Source organism: Pituophis catenifer, unplaced genomic scaffold (assembly GCF_029215685.1).
Source record: "Pituophis catenifer annectens isolate HBS135680 unplaced genomic scaffold, rPitCat1.0.hap2 SCAF_5, whole genome shotgun sequence".
Taxonomy (NCBI): domain Eukaryota; kingdom Metazoa; phylum Chordata; class Lepidosauria; order Squamata; family Colubridae; genus Pituophis; species Pituophis catenifer.
Genome location: NW_027256885.1, coordinates 78,012,932 through 78,025,899, shown reverse-complemented (window position 1 = coordinate 78,025,899; position 12,968 = coordinate 78,012,932). Strand labels below are relative to the sequence as shown.

The following is a 12,968-nucleotide window of genomic DNA, read 5'->3' as shown; positions in this document are numbered from 1 at the left end:
ATAATACTTTGGAACAACCCTGGTGCTATGCTTACCCCAGACTGCAAGCAGCGCACTCGGAATGCACCTCTGTGTGTGACTATTGTCTGGGCCTCTGCGGTAGCGTCATCCACCGGCAGCTGCTGATAGGCCTGGACGAGGTCTAGCTTAGTGAAGATTCGGCCTCCCTGGAGCAAGGCGAGGATGTGGCTTACCACTGGTACAGGGTAAGCATGCTGCTGTAGTGCCTTATTTATGGTGCACTTGTAGTCTGTGCAGATGCCAACATCCCCATTAGGCTTAACTGGGGTCATTATGGGAGTCTCCCAATGGCTACAGTCCACAGGTTGGAGCACTCCCTGCTGTACCAGCTTGTCTAGTTCCGCATCAATTTTAGGCTTCAATGCAAAGGGAACCCTGCACAGTTTTAATTGGATTGGAGTTACTGCTGGATCGAGGTTGAGTGAAATGGGTGCCCCTTTGTATTGTCCCAGCTCAGCGCTGAATATGTCAGTGTATTGTTGGCATACCGCTTCTATATTGGCTATTTGGGTTTGATGAATGCCTGTTACCCTGATGCCCAGGGCCTCGAACCAGTCCAGTCCTATGAGGCTGGTGCACGGCCCCTCTATGACCACTACACTGAGGGGACCCTCAAACTTTCTAAATTGTACCCTAATGGTAGCTTCGTCCCTTACAGGAACATGGCGACTCTGGAAGTCCGTTAGCACTAAACTCGATGATTTGAGCGGGACTCACCATCGGCTACATTTGCAAATGTGGTTGGAAGTCGTGGACGATATAATGGACAGGGCCAATCCAGTATCAAGCTCCATGGAGCATGGGACCCCTTGAAGTTTTAGTTGGAGTTTTATCTTTTCTTTGATGGAGCATTGGGCCCCTGTGCATTGGACTGCCTTTCCGAGCAGTATTCAACTTGGTTCTGTCCTGGGGGCCTTTTCCACTTGTGCTGCTGTGTATCAGGTTTCGTTTCCACCCGACAACCTCTGCAAACTCTGGCAATGTGCCCTTGCTTCCCACAGGCATGGCATACAGCTGTGTGGAATCTGCACTCTGCTCTTTCATGTTGTCCTCCGGAGCTTGCACAGCTCTGTGGGGGAGTTACTTGCTCTGTGGAGTGTGGCCGTCTGGATGTCTCTTTCCACAAGCGGTCGATTTCATCGCTCTCACTGTCCTCCTCTGAGCCTTCTGTGGTCTCTTGGTGGATCACTGTGGGGCTGGTGTGTGTGGTTTTTTTTTTTTTTTTTGTGTGGCCAGAGAGTCTTCATGGCCCCTCCGGCAGCCTCATCTGCCATGACTTCCTTCAATGCATCTTGGAATGTCAGTTTCTCCATGGTGAATAGGCGCTACTATAATTCACTATTAGGCAGGCTGCAAACGAGTCTGTCTCTGAGACGGTCTTCCAGATCAGGGAACTCACATTGGCACGAAGCTTGGCAAAGGGCTGCCACAAACTCTGCTGCAGATTCCCCAGATCTCTGTTCTCATTGCTCGAATGCATGGCGCTAGGCAATGACCAAGAGTCTAGGATCAAAATGTTCCTTTAATTTTTTCTTGAGGTTTGCATAGGCCACTGTCTCTATGCTTGCTGGTGCTACCAAGTTTTCAGCGATATCAAATGTGGCTTGTCCACAGACACATAACAGGGTTGCCGCCTTCAGGCCGCCGTCCGTGATCTGGTTAGCCCGGAGATAGTTGTCTACTCGGGAGACGTATGAGCTCCACTGTTCTGGGTGAGTAATGTCGAACTCGTTGAGTCTTCCCAGTTTAGCCATTTTGAGAAGGCCCCTGTGGTGCTGGTTAATGCCTGTCTTACTGTGGGTGGAGCTGGGCTGCACTTAGGAGTCCTGGGGACAGATCCCTCAGGTGCGTCTGTGCCTCCAGTGTGTCTTACTGGCAGGCAGGGCGGGAATCATGGTCCCACCAGGGCTTTTTACCTGGTCTGACACCCAGTGATTTCAGCGTGCCTCCAGTGTGGCTTACTGGCAGGTGGGGGTGAGGACTAGTCCTGCCAGGGCTTCATTACCCAGCCTATCACCCAGTGACTTCAGTCTCTTGGTTAGCAGCAGCTCTCTCCCCTGCAGCATCCCACCTGTGTCGCCACTATTGTGTAGTGGGCTTCATTAGGCAAGAACCAAGCCTGCAAGGGCAGGCTGAGGATTTTGCACAGTATCTGCACGATAAAATCGCTCAGATTCGGGAAGGCTTGGACTCTGACTGGGTAGATCCCGGCGGGGTGACTGAGGCTGGTCTTGAGAATGTTACCTGGGATGAGTTCGACCCTGTGACTCCTGAGGACGTGGACAGGATCCTGGGGAGGTTAAACGCAACCACATGTTTATTGGACCCGTGCCCCTCCTGGCTGGTACTGGCCACCCGGGAGGTAACACGAGGCTGGCTCCAGAGGATCATAAATGCTTCTCTGAGAGAGGGTTTCTTGCCTCCCGCCTTGAAAGAGGCGGTGGTGAGGCCCCTCCTCAAGAAGCCTTCTCTGGACCCGGCCGTTTTGGCAAACTATCGTCCGGTCTCCAACCTTCGCTTTGTTGCGAAGGTTGTGGAGAGTGTGGTTGCGCGACAGCTCCCACAGTTCCTGGATGAAACCGTCTATCTAGATCCGTGCCAGTCCGGCTTCAGGCCTGGGCACAGCACGGAGACGGCATTGGTCGCATTGGTGGATGATCTCTGGAGGGCTCGGGACAGGGGTTGTTCCTCTGTTCTGGTCCTGTTAGACCTCTCAGCGGCTTTTGATACCATCGACCATGGTATCATGCTGCGCCGGCTGGAGGGACTGGGGGTGGGAGGCACTGTGCTGCGGTGGTTCTCCTCCTATCTCTCTGACCGGTCGCAGTCTGTGTTGGCAGGGGGGCAGAGGTCGACCTCGAGGCGCCTTGCTTGCGGGGTGCCGCAAGGGTCGGTCCTCTCGCCGCTCCTGTTCAACATTTATGTGAAGCCGCTGGGTGAGATCATCCGTGGTTTTGGGGTGCGATGCCATCTGTACACTGATGACACTCAGCTGTACATTTCCACTCCAGACCACCCCAATGATGCCCTCGAAGTGATGTGCCAGTGTCTGGAGGCCGTGCGGGTCTGGATGGGGAGGAACAGGCTTCGGCTCAACCCTTCCAAGACCGAGTGGCTGTGGATGCCGGCGTCCCGGTATAGCCAGCTGGTGCCATCGCTGGCTATTGGGGGCGAGTCACTGACCCCCACAGAGGGGGCTCGCAACTTGGGCGTCCTCCTGGACACACGGCTGTCTTTAGAAGAGCATATGACGGCCGTGGCCAGGGGGGCTTTTTATCAGGTTCGCCTGATACGCCAGTTGCGCCCCTTTCTGGATCGGGACTCCTTGTGCACAGTCACTCATGCCTTGGTTACGTCACGCCTGGACTACTGTAACGCTCTCTACATGGGGCTCCCCCTGAGGAGCACCCGGAGGCTCCAGCTGGTGCAGAATGCGGCCGCGCGGGTGATTATGGGAGCGACGTGGCGCTCCCACGTAACACCTCTCCTGCGCGAGCTGCATTGGCTCCCGGTGGTCTTCCGGGTGTGCTTTAAGGTGTTGGTTCTCATCTTTAAAGCGCTCCATGGCTTAGGGCCAGGGTATTTGCGAGACCGCCTGCTGCTACCGATAACCTCCCACCGGCCAATACGCTCTCACAGAGAGGGCCTCCTCGGGGTGCCGTCGGTCAGGCAATGTCGGCTGGCGGCCCCCAGGGGGCGAGCCTTCTCTGTGGGGGCACCCGCCCTGTGGAATGAGCTGCCTCCTGGAATACGATTGATCCCGGACCTCCAGACCTTCCGTAAAGCCCTGAAGACGTTTTTATTTCATCAAGCCGGCCTAGCCTAAATGGTTTTTAATTGGGATTTTAAATTTTATGGATTTGGGGTTTTAAATTGGGTAGCCAATGATTTAATTCTTTTAATTATCTTAACTTTTGCATTTGTATGTTTTTTAATTTTGGCTGTTCACCGCCCTGAGTCCCTTCTGGGAGAAGGGCGGTATACAAATTAAATAAATAAATAAATAAATAAATAAAACCAGACCAGCATAGCTGCAACAGTATTTATTGACTCAAAAAGGGAATTTAGGAATTGCAGGCAAATGCCTGTTATTTATACTCTAGGCCCACAGGGCCTTAACCAATCATAGAACTAGAAAAAGCCCACCCAAATATAAATGTTTTAAATTTCCCTCCAAAACAGTTGAGGTCATCTAAAGGTTAGCTTCACTTTGGCACAATTACAGTTAGGGTCATCTAAAGGTTAGTTTCATTTAAACACAACTATATACATTCAATACATAACAGTTACTACAGTATGCATTGTCAGATGTGAGACCTTCTATAGAGGTGTGTGTCTTTCCAAACCATGTCCAATCATTTTAATTTACCACAGGTGGACTCCAATCAAGGTGTAGAAACATGTCAGCAACTATCAAGAGAAATGGGAGGCACCTGAGCTAAATTTCACATGTTGTTGTAAAAGGTCTGAATACTTATGCCAATGTGATATTTCAGTTTTTTCTTTTTAATAAATTTACAGACATTTCTAAAATTCTGTTTCCAATTTGTCATTATGGGGTACTGAGTGTAGATTAATGAGAAAAAAATGAATTTCAACAACTGTAGAATCAGGCTGCAGCATAACAAATTTGACAAAAGTGAAGGGGGTCTGAATACTTTCTGAATGCACTATACATTCAGAAATGTCATATGACAATTGTTACAATTTAAACAAGCAAATGAAAACTATCTTGAACAGATATTCAAATTAAATTTCTTCACTGAAGTATCTTCTTCTTATATGTTCAATTCATATTATTTTATAATAAACTAAATTCTTGCTTCCATTTTAATATTTAATACAAAGAATCACTTTAACACTCCTGTCACCCAAATTAACTCTTACAATGAGAGATAGTTTTAAAAAGAAATTAAAGATACCACACTGCAGGAGTTTCCATATTTCATTCTTAGACAGCAAAAAAACATTTACTTTATTTAAAATATTCCCATCTTACTGTTTATCATGCTATACATCTTCAGTGATATAGCACAGGGGTGGGTTCTACTTACCTTTACTACCGGTTTGCAACGGGATCGAGCGCAGGCGCTTGCTTCGCTCGTGCGCTTGTCTTGCTTCTGCGCATGTGCAGAAGCTTCTGCACATGCGCAGATCGCCGACGACATCCGGAGCAGTGGGCGGGGCCTCCCGCCAGTTTTACTACTGGTTCTTGCGAACCAGTCCGAACCGGGGGCAACCCACCACTGGTATAGCACTACCCCATGACCTGTTGGACAACCTTTGAGAGAAAGGTAGTAAGAGTTGGATGTGACCAGAATGAAAATTAAATTTTAGGCTGACCATATTTTTTAAACTAATGCTGGACAGCCACATGGTCATCTAAGAAAAGTATATATCAGTGATGGCTAACCTTTTCTGGACCAAATGCCCAAAGCGCATGCGCGAATGCACATGCATGTGCCTGAACCCCCAAAATGCAATGTGCATGCGACCCCCACACATGTGTCCTGCCCTGTGCAGCCCCCCACATGCACCCCATCCCCCTGTGCATGCGAGTGCCCCCTGCACGCCCCCCATCCCCTGCGCATGCACATGCACAGCAGAGACCCAAAGACCAGCTGGCTGGCAGGAGGCACGTGCGCATGCGCAGCAGAGGTGAACTGAGGCGACGGCTCTCATGCCATCAGAGAGGGTGCTGAGTGCCACCCCTGGCACACTTGCCATAGGTTTGCCATCACGAGTATATATCATAAAATAGAAAAATAATTCTAGTGGCAAATGAACTTCAATAATAAATCAATATTTACTTATCTAAACAGATAAACAGAATGACCATGGGTGGGCAAAAAAGCAGCGGGAGCAACTTTCCAACTTTCTGCCTACTTCCCCATTGACTTTGCTTGTGGGAAGCTAGCGGGGAATGCAGGAAATCACAATCATGTGACTGTGGGGACGCTTTAATGGCCACAACTTTGCAAATTTCAATTCCGCAGGAGTAATGGGTCCTGGATTTTTTATGCATGTAAGTTACCAGATTTTAAATACCTTGATTCAAAAGTTGTTGCAGTATAATGCACTGTTTGAGCTACCTTGAGGGTAACAAGCACATAAACACAATGAGAGTTTTAGTTGTATATAGATTACATAAATGAACAAACATTACTTACGGATCAATTGATATTTTGATATATGTCATATTCTTATCTCTTTGCTTATTATCAGCTGCATTTACTAGAAATAAATAAGCATTCATTAGCGGCAATAACTTCTATTAAACATTTTAAAAAATTCAAATAGGCTAAATGCTGTACTTTTATATTTTGGTAGATACAACAAATCCGAGCAACTGCAAGTTGAAGCTCCAGGCCACAGAGTTCAATTCAACTTTCCTATAGTATGATTTAGGATAGTTCTAGGATAGATTTACTCTGCCAGAAACAGATGTCAATGTTCTACCTTTATATTTTGTAATTAGTTTTCTACCCTTTCTATATAAAAACATACACTAAAAGGCACCTTGCATGTTACAGTATGTCTATGCCCGTTTTCAAAGATGAAAAAGGCCAATAAGAAAGTTCTTAAGTCATCTACTGTTCAGATAAAATATTTTATTCTTACAGGTTTCCTATACTTTTAACTTCTACCGGTATCAGCTGAGACATTTCAACATCTATTTTTTTCCTTTTATTGTATAATACAGAAAAAATGTTGGATTTTTAAGTAAGATTCATTAGAAGTAAAGAAACCTGCTAGTAATACAGGTAGTCCTCAACTTATAACAGTTCATTTAGTGACCATTCAAAGCAGGGGTGAAATGCTCCCAGTTCGGACCGGATCAGCCGATCCGGTAGCAATGATGGCCGGTGGTTCGGAGAACTGGTAGCGATGGCAGCGCGAGGCTCCGCCCACCCACCCAGTCGTCATTACTTCCTTTTACTTCCAGAGAACCGGTAGTAAAAAAATGCTTAAAAATGCTGGTGTCCCCAGTGATTCAAATCAACCTGCTTGAATATCTTTAAAAAGCATATGCTGATATTTGACATGGGATTGTAATGAGGAAATATGAAATAACAATGTAAAACAAAGTTATGGTATGTTAGTAGCAATCTTGATTAAGTTATTAAGTTACTATTTAGCTAAATGACCACTGCAAAATTATCACTGATTGGTATAGCTTCTCACTTTTTACCCACAAGAATTTTCATAGAAACTTTTCAAAAAAATTGTCTAGGTCACAGATAAATAACATGGATGTGGGGAAAAGTGTGTATACATTAGGAGTAATTATTTTATTTAAAAAACTAAATTCCACATGCTATAATCCTTTAAATACACAACATAAAAGTTCTCACCACTGGGTACTTTTACCATTCCAAACAAAATTCTAGGACTACATTATAATAATTAACTTTTAACTACTGTAGTTGACTGCATTAACTACAACTTAGGGACTGTGAAATGGGTGTAGCACTCTTTGTTCTCCATCCTCTTTCACCATTAACAATATATTGATATCATGTTTTGCACAACATTGTAAAGGAATTAAATTCATTTACAGTGATTTCAGTCCAAGCATCACATTTGAAATTTTACAAGTGCTACATTAGATAAGAATTATTTCACTAGTTAGTGAGATATAATTGTAAACTACATTTTAATAATATTAGAGAGGAATAAATTCACAAATAATTCTGAAAGGAAAGAACAGATGATGCCTTGGGGTCTTTTCATCTCTTTAACATGATAACAATTTCCTATCAGCAACATTGTATCCACAACATGCCAAATTATACCTGTATTCTTCCACTTGAAAATAATTCCCAAATGCTGTTAATATATTATTGTTATAAACACTTACCAAGAATTTCATCAAATATTTTATATAAACCAGGAACAAAAGTAATCTCTCTACAATTCATTCCTATATCTTCATCAAACACCCACATCAACTGTAAATAAAAAAGTTTATCTTATGAATAAGTTTTATATATTATTTTAAAATATCTTATTGCAAAAGTTTTACAATTACATTTTCACCCCATTTCCCCCCCCCTCCTCAACCCACCCAAATCTCCCAACCTCATCCTCCCTAGCCCTCCCTAACCCTCCCCGCCCCCCGGACTTCCATACAATATACTCATATCAAAAGAAAAAAAAACCCCTTTGTATAAAACTTGAACCCCTCCCTCCCCCTTATAATTTTTCATCTTCATTACATTAAAATATTTCTATCTTAATATAACATTTTCAAATAAAAACTATTTGATATTTCCTGGTTTGATATTTGTTCTGAACATAATCTATCCACTTTTTCCATTCCCATTCATAAGTCTCTTGCAAACAATCTTTTAAATATGCCGAAATCTTCGCCATCTCTGCAAAACTGGCCATCTTCAAAGTCCATTCCTCGATCGTGGGCAAAGCTTCATTTTTCCAGTATTTACCTATCAATAATCTCGCAGCTGTTATCATATACAATATCAACTTTGTTTCACCCGAAGTAAAACCCTTAACTATACCCAATAAAAACAATTGTGGAGAGAATTGAACTTTTTTCTTCAAAACATTCTGCATAACCCACCAAATTTTTATCCAAAAAGCCTTAACTTTCTTACAGGTCCACCAAACATGATAATATGTAGCATCTAAACAGTCACATCTCCAACATTTTGGCTGAACATTAGGGTACATACACGACAATTTTTTGGGGTCTAAATGCCATCTATAAAACATTTTATAAAAATTTTCCCTTAAATTCTGCGACTGTGTAAACTTAACATTCTGAACCCAAATTTTTTCCCATGTTTCCAACATCACTGGTTCTTCAAAATTTTGTGCCCACTTAATCATACAATCTTTAACCAATTCAGTTTCTGAATCCCTTTCTAACAAAACATTATAAAGCCTTTTAATATGCATTGGACCTTTTTCTTTTATATGTCTAACCAGTTCTTCCTCATGCAACATAATACCAGTTTTTTGGTCCTCTTTCCATCTCAGTTGAAGTTGATTATATTGTAACCAAGTTAAGTTAATCCCTTCGTCCAACAGTGTCTCTAATGTCTTCAAGTGCCATCTGCCCGCATCTGTAAAAAGAACCTCTTTATATAAAACCCCCCCGAGTGACATTATATTTGTATTCCACATAATATGACCAAGATCCAGCCATAGCGGTATTTTGTAATCCCATTTGAATCGGTGCTTCTTCCAAACCCTCATCAAAGAGTCTCTAAGTATATGGCTTTTAAATACTTTATCCACTTTGTTCTCATAAAATAAGTAGGCATGCCATCCAAATTCAAGATCAAAACTTTCTATATTCAGTATTCCAGTCTTTTTCCTTCCAAACCAATCACTTGCTTGAGTCAAAGCTGCTGCTTCATAATATAATTGTAGGTTTGGAAGTTTAAGACCTCCCCTTTCTGGAACATCTTGCATAATTTTCAGTTTCACTCTCGGTTTTTTCTCGTTCCAGACAAATCTATTCACTCCACTTTGCCACACTTTCAATTGTTTATCACTTTTAAGCACCGGAATCATTTGAAACAAAAAAAGAAATCTTGGCAAAATGTTCATCTTAACTGCTGCTATTCTTCCAAGTAAAGACAGCTTGCAGTTTTTTCCAAATCTCCATATCTTTCTGAGCTTCTCGCCATAACACCTCATAATTATTTTGAAACAATTTCATATTTGATTCTGCAACCTGAACACCTAGATATTTTACCTTTGGTACAATCTCAAAACCTGCCCTCCTTTCAAGCTCATATTTGCGATCTTGTGTCATATTTTTAACTATCATCTTAGTTTTTTTCTGGTTCAATCTAAAACCTGAAACTTTACCATAGTCTTGTATAATGTCTTTCATCTGGATTATTGATTCCATTGGCTGTGTTAGGGTAACAACCAGATCATCTGCAAATGCCTTTATTCTGTAGTCCTCTTGCCTTATCATTATTCCTTTCAAGATATTAGAGTCCCGAATTGTGTTTAGCAAGACTTCTAATGTTAAAATAAATAACAATGGGGATAACGGACATCCCTGTCTTGTTCCGTTTTCAATTTTAAACTCTGTTGTCAAACTTCCATTGATGATAATCTGTGCCTTTTGCTCTTGATAAATTGCTGAAACCGCCTGTATAAATTGATCCCCAAAGTCCATCTTTTTTAAAGTCTTTAATAGAAAGTTCCAATCCACTCTATCAAAGGCCTTTTCCGCATCCAAAAAGACCAGCACTGCAGGTACCTGTTTATTCCTCTCAAGATATTCCAATAGGTCTATTACTTGCCTTACATTATCCTTCATGTATCTACCCTCGATAAATCCCGCTTGATCATCATGAATCACCTTTTGAATTACTGGCATCAACCTGTTGGCTAGTACTTTTGCATAAATTTTATAATCAGTATTCAGAAGAGATATTGGTCGATAATTCTCCGGTTTTTTAGGACCTACTTGCTCTTTTGGTATCAAGGAAATATAAGCTGTTGTCCATGATGGGGGTATTTTACCCCCTTGTTGAATATTACAAAATAGATCTCTGAGTTGTTGCACCATTTCTGCTTGCAAAGTTTTATAATACACTGCAGTCAAACCATCCGTTCCAGGAGCTTTAGCTGTTTTTAATTGTTTAATTGCTACTATTATCTCCTCCTCTGTTATAGGATAATTCATTCTTTCCTTTTGTTGATTAGTAATTTTTGTAACTCTTTTATTATCTAAGTATTTTTCTATAAGTCCATTCTGCATATCATCTTTAGCATATAGTTTAGTATAGTAATCCACAAAAGCTTCTTTAATTAATTTTTGTTGAAAGATTTCTTTCCCTCCAATATCAATACTATCAATAGTCCGTATACTCTGCTTCTTCCTTAATGTATAGGCCAACCATCTGCCCGGTTTATTGGCGTTACAAAATGTATTATGCCTTGCATATTGTAAATTTGTTGCAACTTGTTCCGCCATAAGCATTTGAAATTGATCTTTCAGAAGTTTAATAACACCACGTGTTCTTTCATCTGTTGGGTTTTTAATAAGTAGCTGTTCTTTATTCTTTATTTCTGCTTCCAATTCAAATCTTTTCTTTTGTCGATTCAATCTATGTTTAGAATTCATATAAATGAGTACCCCTCTCATATAGGCTTTACTCGCATCCCACACAATTTCAACTGGGGTACCCTTATTCAAGTTCATTTCAAAAAATTCTTTCAACTGCTTCTTAAATTCTGTTATATTTTTTTCATATCTAAACAAGTTTTCATTTAATCTCCAAGATCGTCTCTCAGTTTTACCCATCTCAATTTCTATCCATACTGGGCTATGGTCGGTCAAAGTTCTTGGAAAAATCTTTGTTCTTTTTGTCTTAACAAGTAAATCATCTGACAACAAAATAAAGTCAATCCTAGAGAAGGATCTAGGAAAGATATTTTAAAATATCTTAATAGACATACCTAGTATTTTTTAAAAGAACTGCTCATTATATTTTTGTCATTTAATTAATTAATCTTACCATTCACTCATCAAATGACTCTGAGCTCCAAAAATGTTAAAAAATAGGGGGAAAATGCAAATTGCCATTTGAGAACACCCAAGTACAAGCATGATTTGATATATTCAACAACAATATTAACTCCTCAAATAAAGAGGAAATGGAAATTACCTGAGTTAAAGGTTCTACTGAACCAATGTATGTATCAGGACGGAGAAGAATATGCTCAAGTTGAGTCTTTTTTTGATAAACTCTCTCAACAGACATCTTTTTTGAGTCACTTTTTTGTCTGTGTTCGGGTTCTTTTTTTGAAGCATTGTTCTGAATATCAAACAGTGTCTGAAATAAATCAAGAAAAAATAATGTAAGTCCTAGTTTTGACTTACTCAGAAGCTTTGGAAAATACATTATTGGTATCACAATCATTGATAATTGGAGAGCCGCATGACGCTGCGGAAGGCCCTCCTGGATGGCCACCTTGCTTGCGCGTCTGGCCTCATGCTCTCCCGGCACAGGGAAGCAGTTGAAGCGGCGCCATGGCGATCTCTGGGAGCTGCAGTGGGAGTGGCCGCCAGTCAGAGCCAGCAGCCTCAGCAGGCTGGCGGCCGGCAGCAGAAAGGCCCTGGCGCCTTAGTGACGGCCTATCTACTCATTTACAACGTGGTCCTGAGAGCTGGATGAGCGAGTGCCAGCCCACTCTTGGCAGGTGGGTGGGTTCGGCTTTGGGGCGTGGAAGGAGGGTGTCTTGGGCCACTTCTTCTCGGGTAAACCTGGCAGCCCTCTGCCTCCCCTGGCTTTTCTCCCTTCCCTCTCCCGGGTGTAATGGCCTTTGCTCCTTTGAACACGCCTTTCTTTGCCTTTACCCAGGCAAAGGTTGGAGATGCATATAAGCAGGCGCCTCTTCTCTTTGGGGCGAGGTGAGGAGTGGCTGGGAGGGAAGGGTCGAGGGGCCAGACATGATGATTAGTGGTGAGATTCAGCCAGTTTGCCAAACTGCATAAAAGGTAGCTACTGGTTCTAGTGAACCGGTGTGAACCGGCTGAATCCCACCATTGCAATGACCCAAAACATACCTCCAAATCGACAAAAGAATGAAATGGATACATTGATTTGTAGATGAGAAAGAAACTATTACCAAAATGATGACAAAAAATTAATAATTCAAGACTTATGAAAAGCTGTATGATCATGAGAAAATTCCAGAGGATAGAATAAAACAATATTTGGAAAAAGCTGAATTACCTAATGTACCATATATTTCTCACTATAAGACACACTTTCCCCCACAAAAAGTGTCTTATAGAGCGAATACTGCAGCAGGGGGAGGGGGTTGGTGCGGTGGTGGCATTTGCCACCGCCACCTGTCACTGCTGCCGCCGTTCGCCGCCAGGGAATGCTGGAGCCTTCGCTGCCGAGCAGATGATTGGCGGTTGGATCAGCCTCCCAGGATACTGCCAG

The 12,968-nt window shown here is 42.5% G+C and overlaps 1 protein-coding gene across 1 annotated transcript in view; it reads right to left on the bottom strand.

Annotated features, from left to right (window-relative positions):
* Positions 1-11,804, bottom strand: part of TOP2B (DNA topoisomerase II beta) — a 251,965-nt gene extending 240,161 nt beyond the window's left edge. Inside the window, exons 1-3 of the mRNA XM_070944595.1 lie at positions 11,682-11,804; positions 7,883-7,973; positions 6,192-6,255 (exon numbers count right to left, since the gene is read on the bottom strand). Of these exons, the coding sequence (XP_070800696.1) occupies positions 6,192-6,255; positions 7,883-7,973; positions 11,682-11,777 (251 nt within the window). The 5' untranslated portion in view covers positions 11,778-11,804. The remainder of the gene's footprint in view (positions 1-6,191; positions 6,256-7,882; positions 7,974-11,681) is intronic.
* Between the last annotated feature and the right edge of the window lie 1,164 nt (positions 11,805-12,968).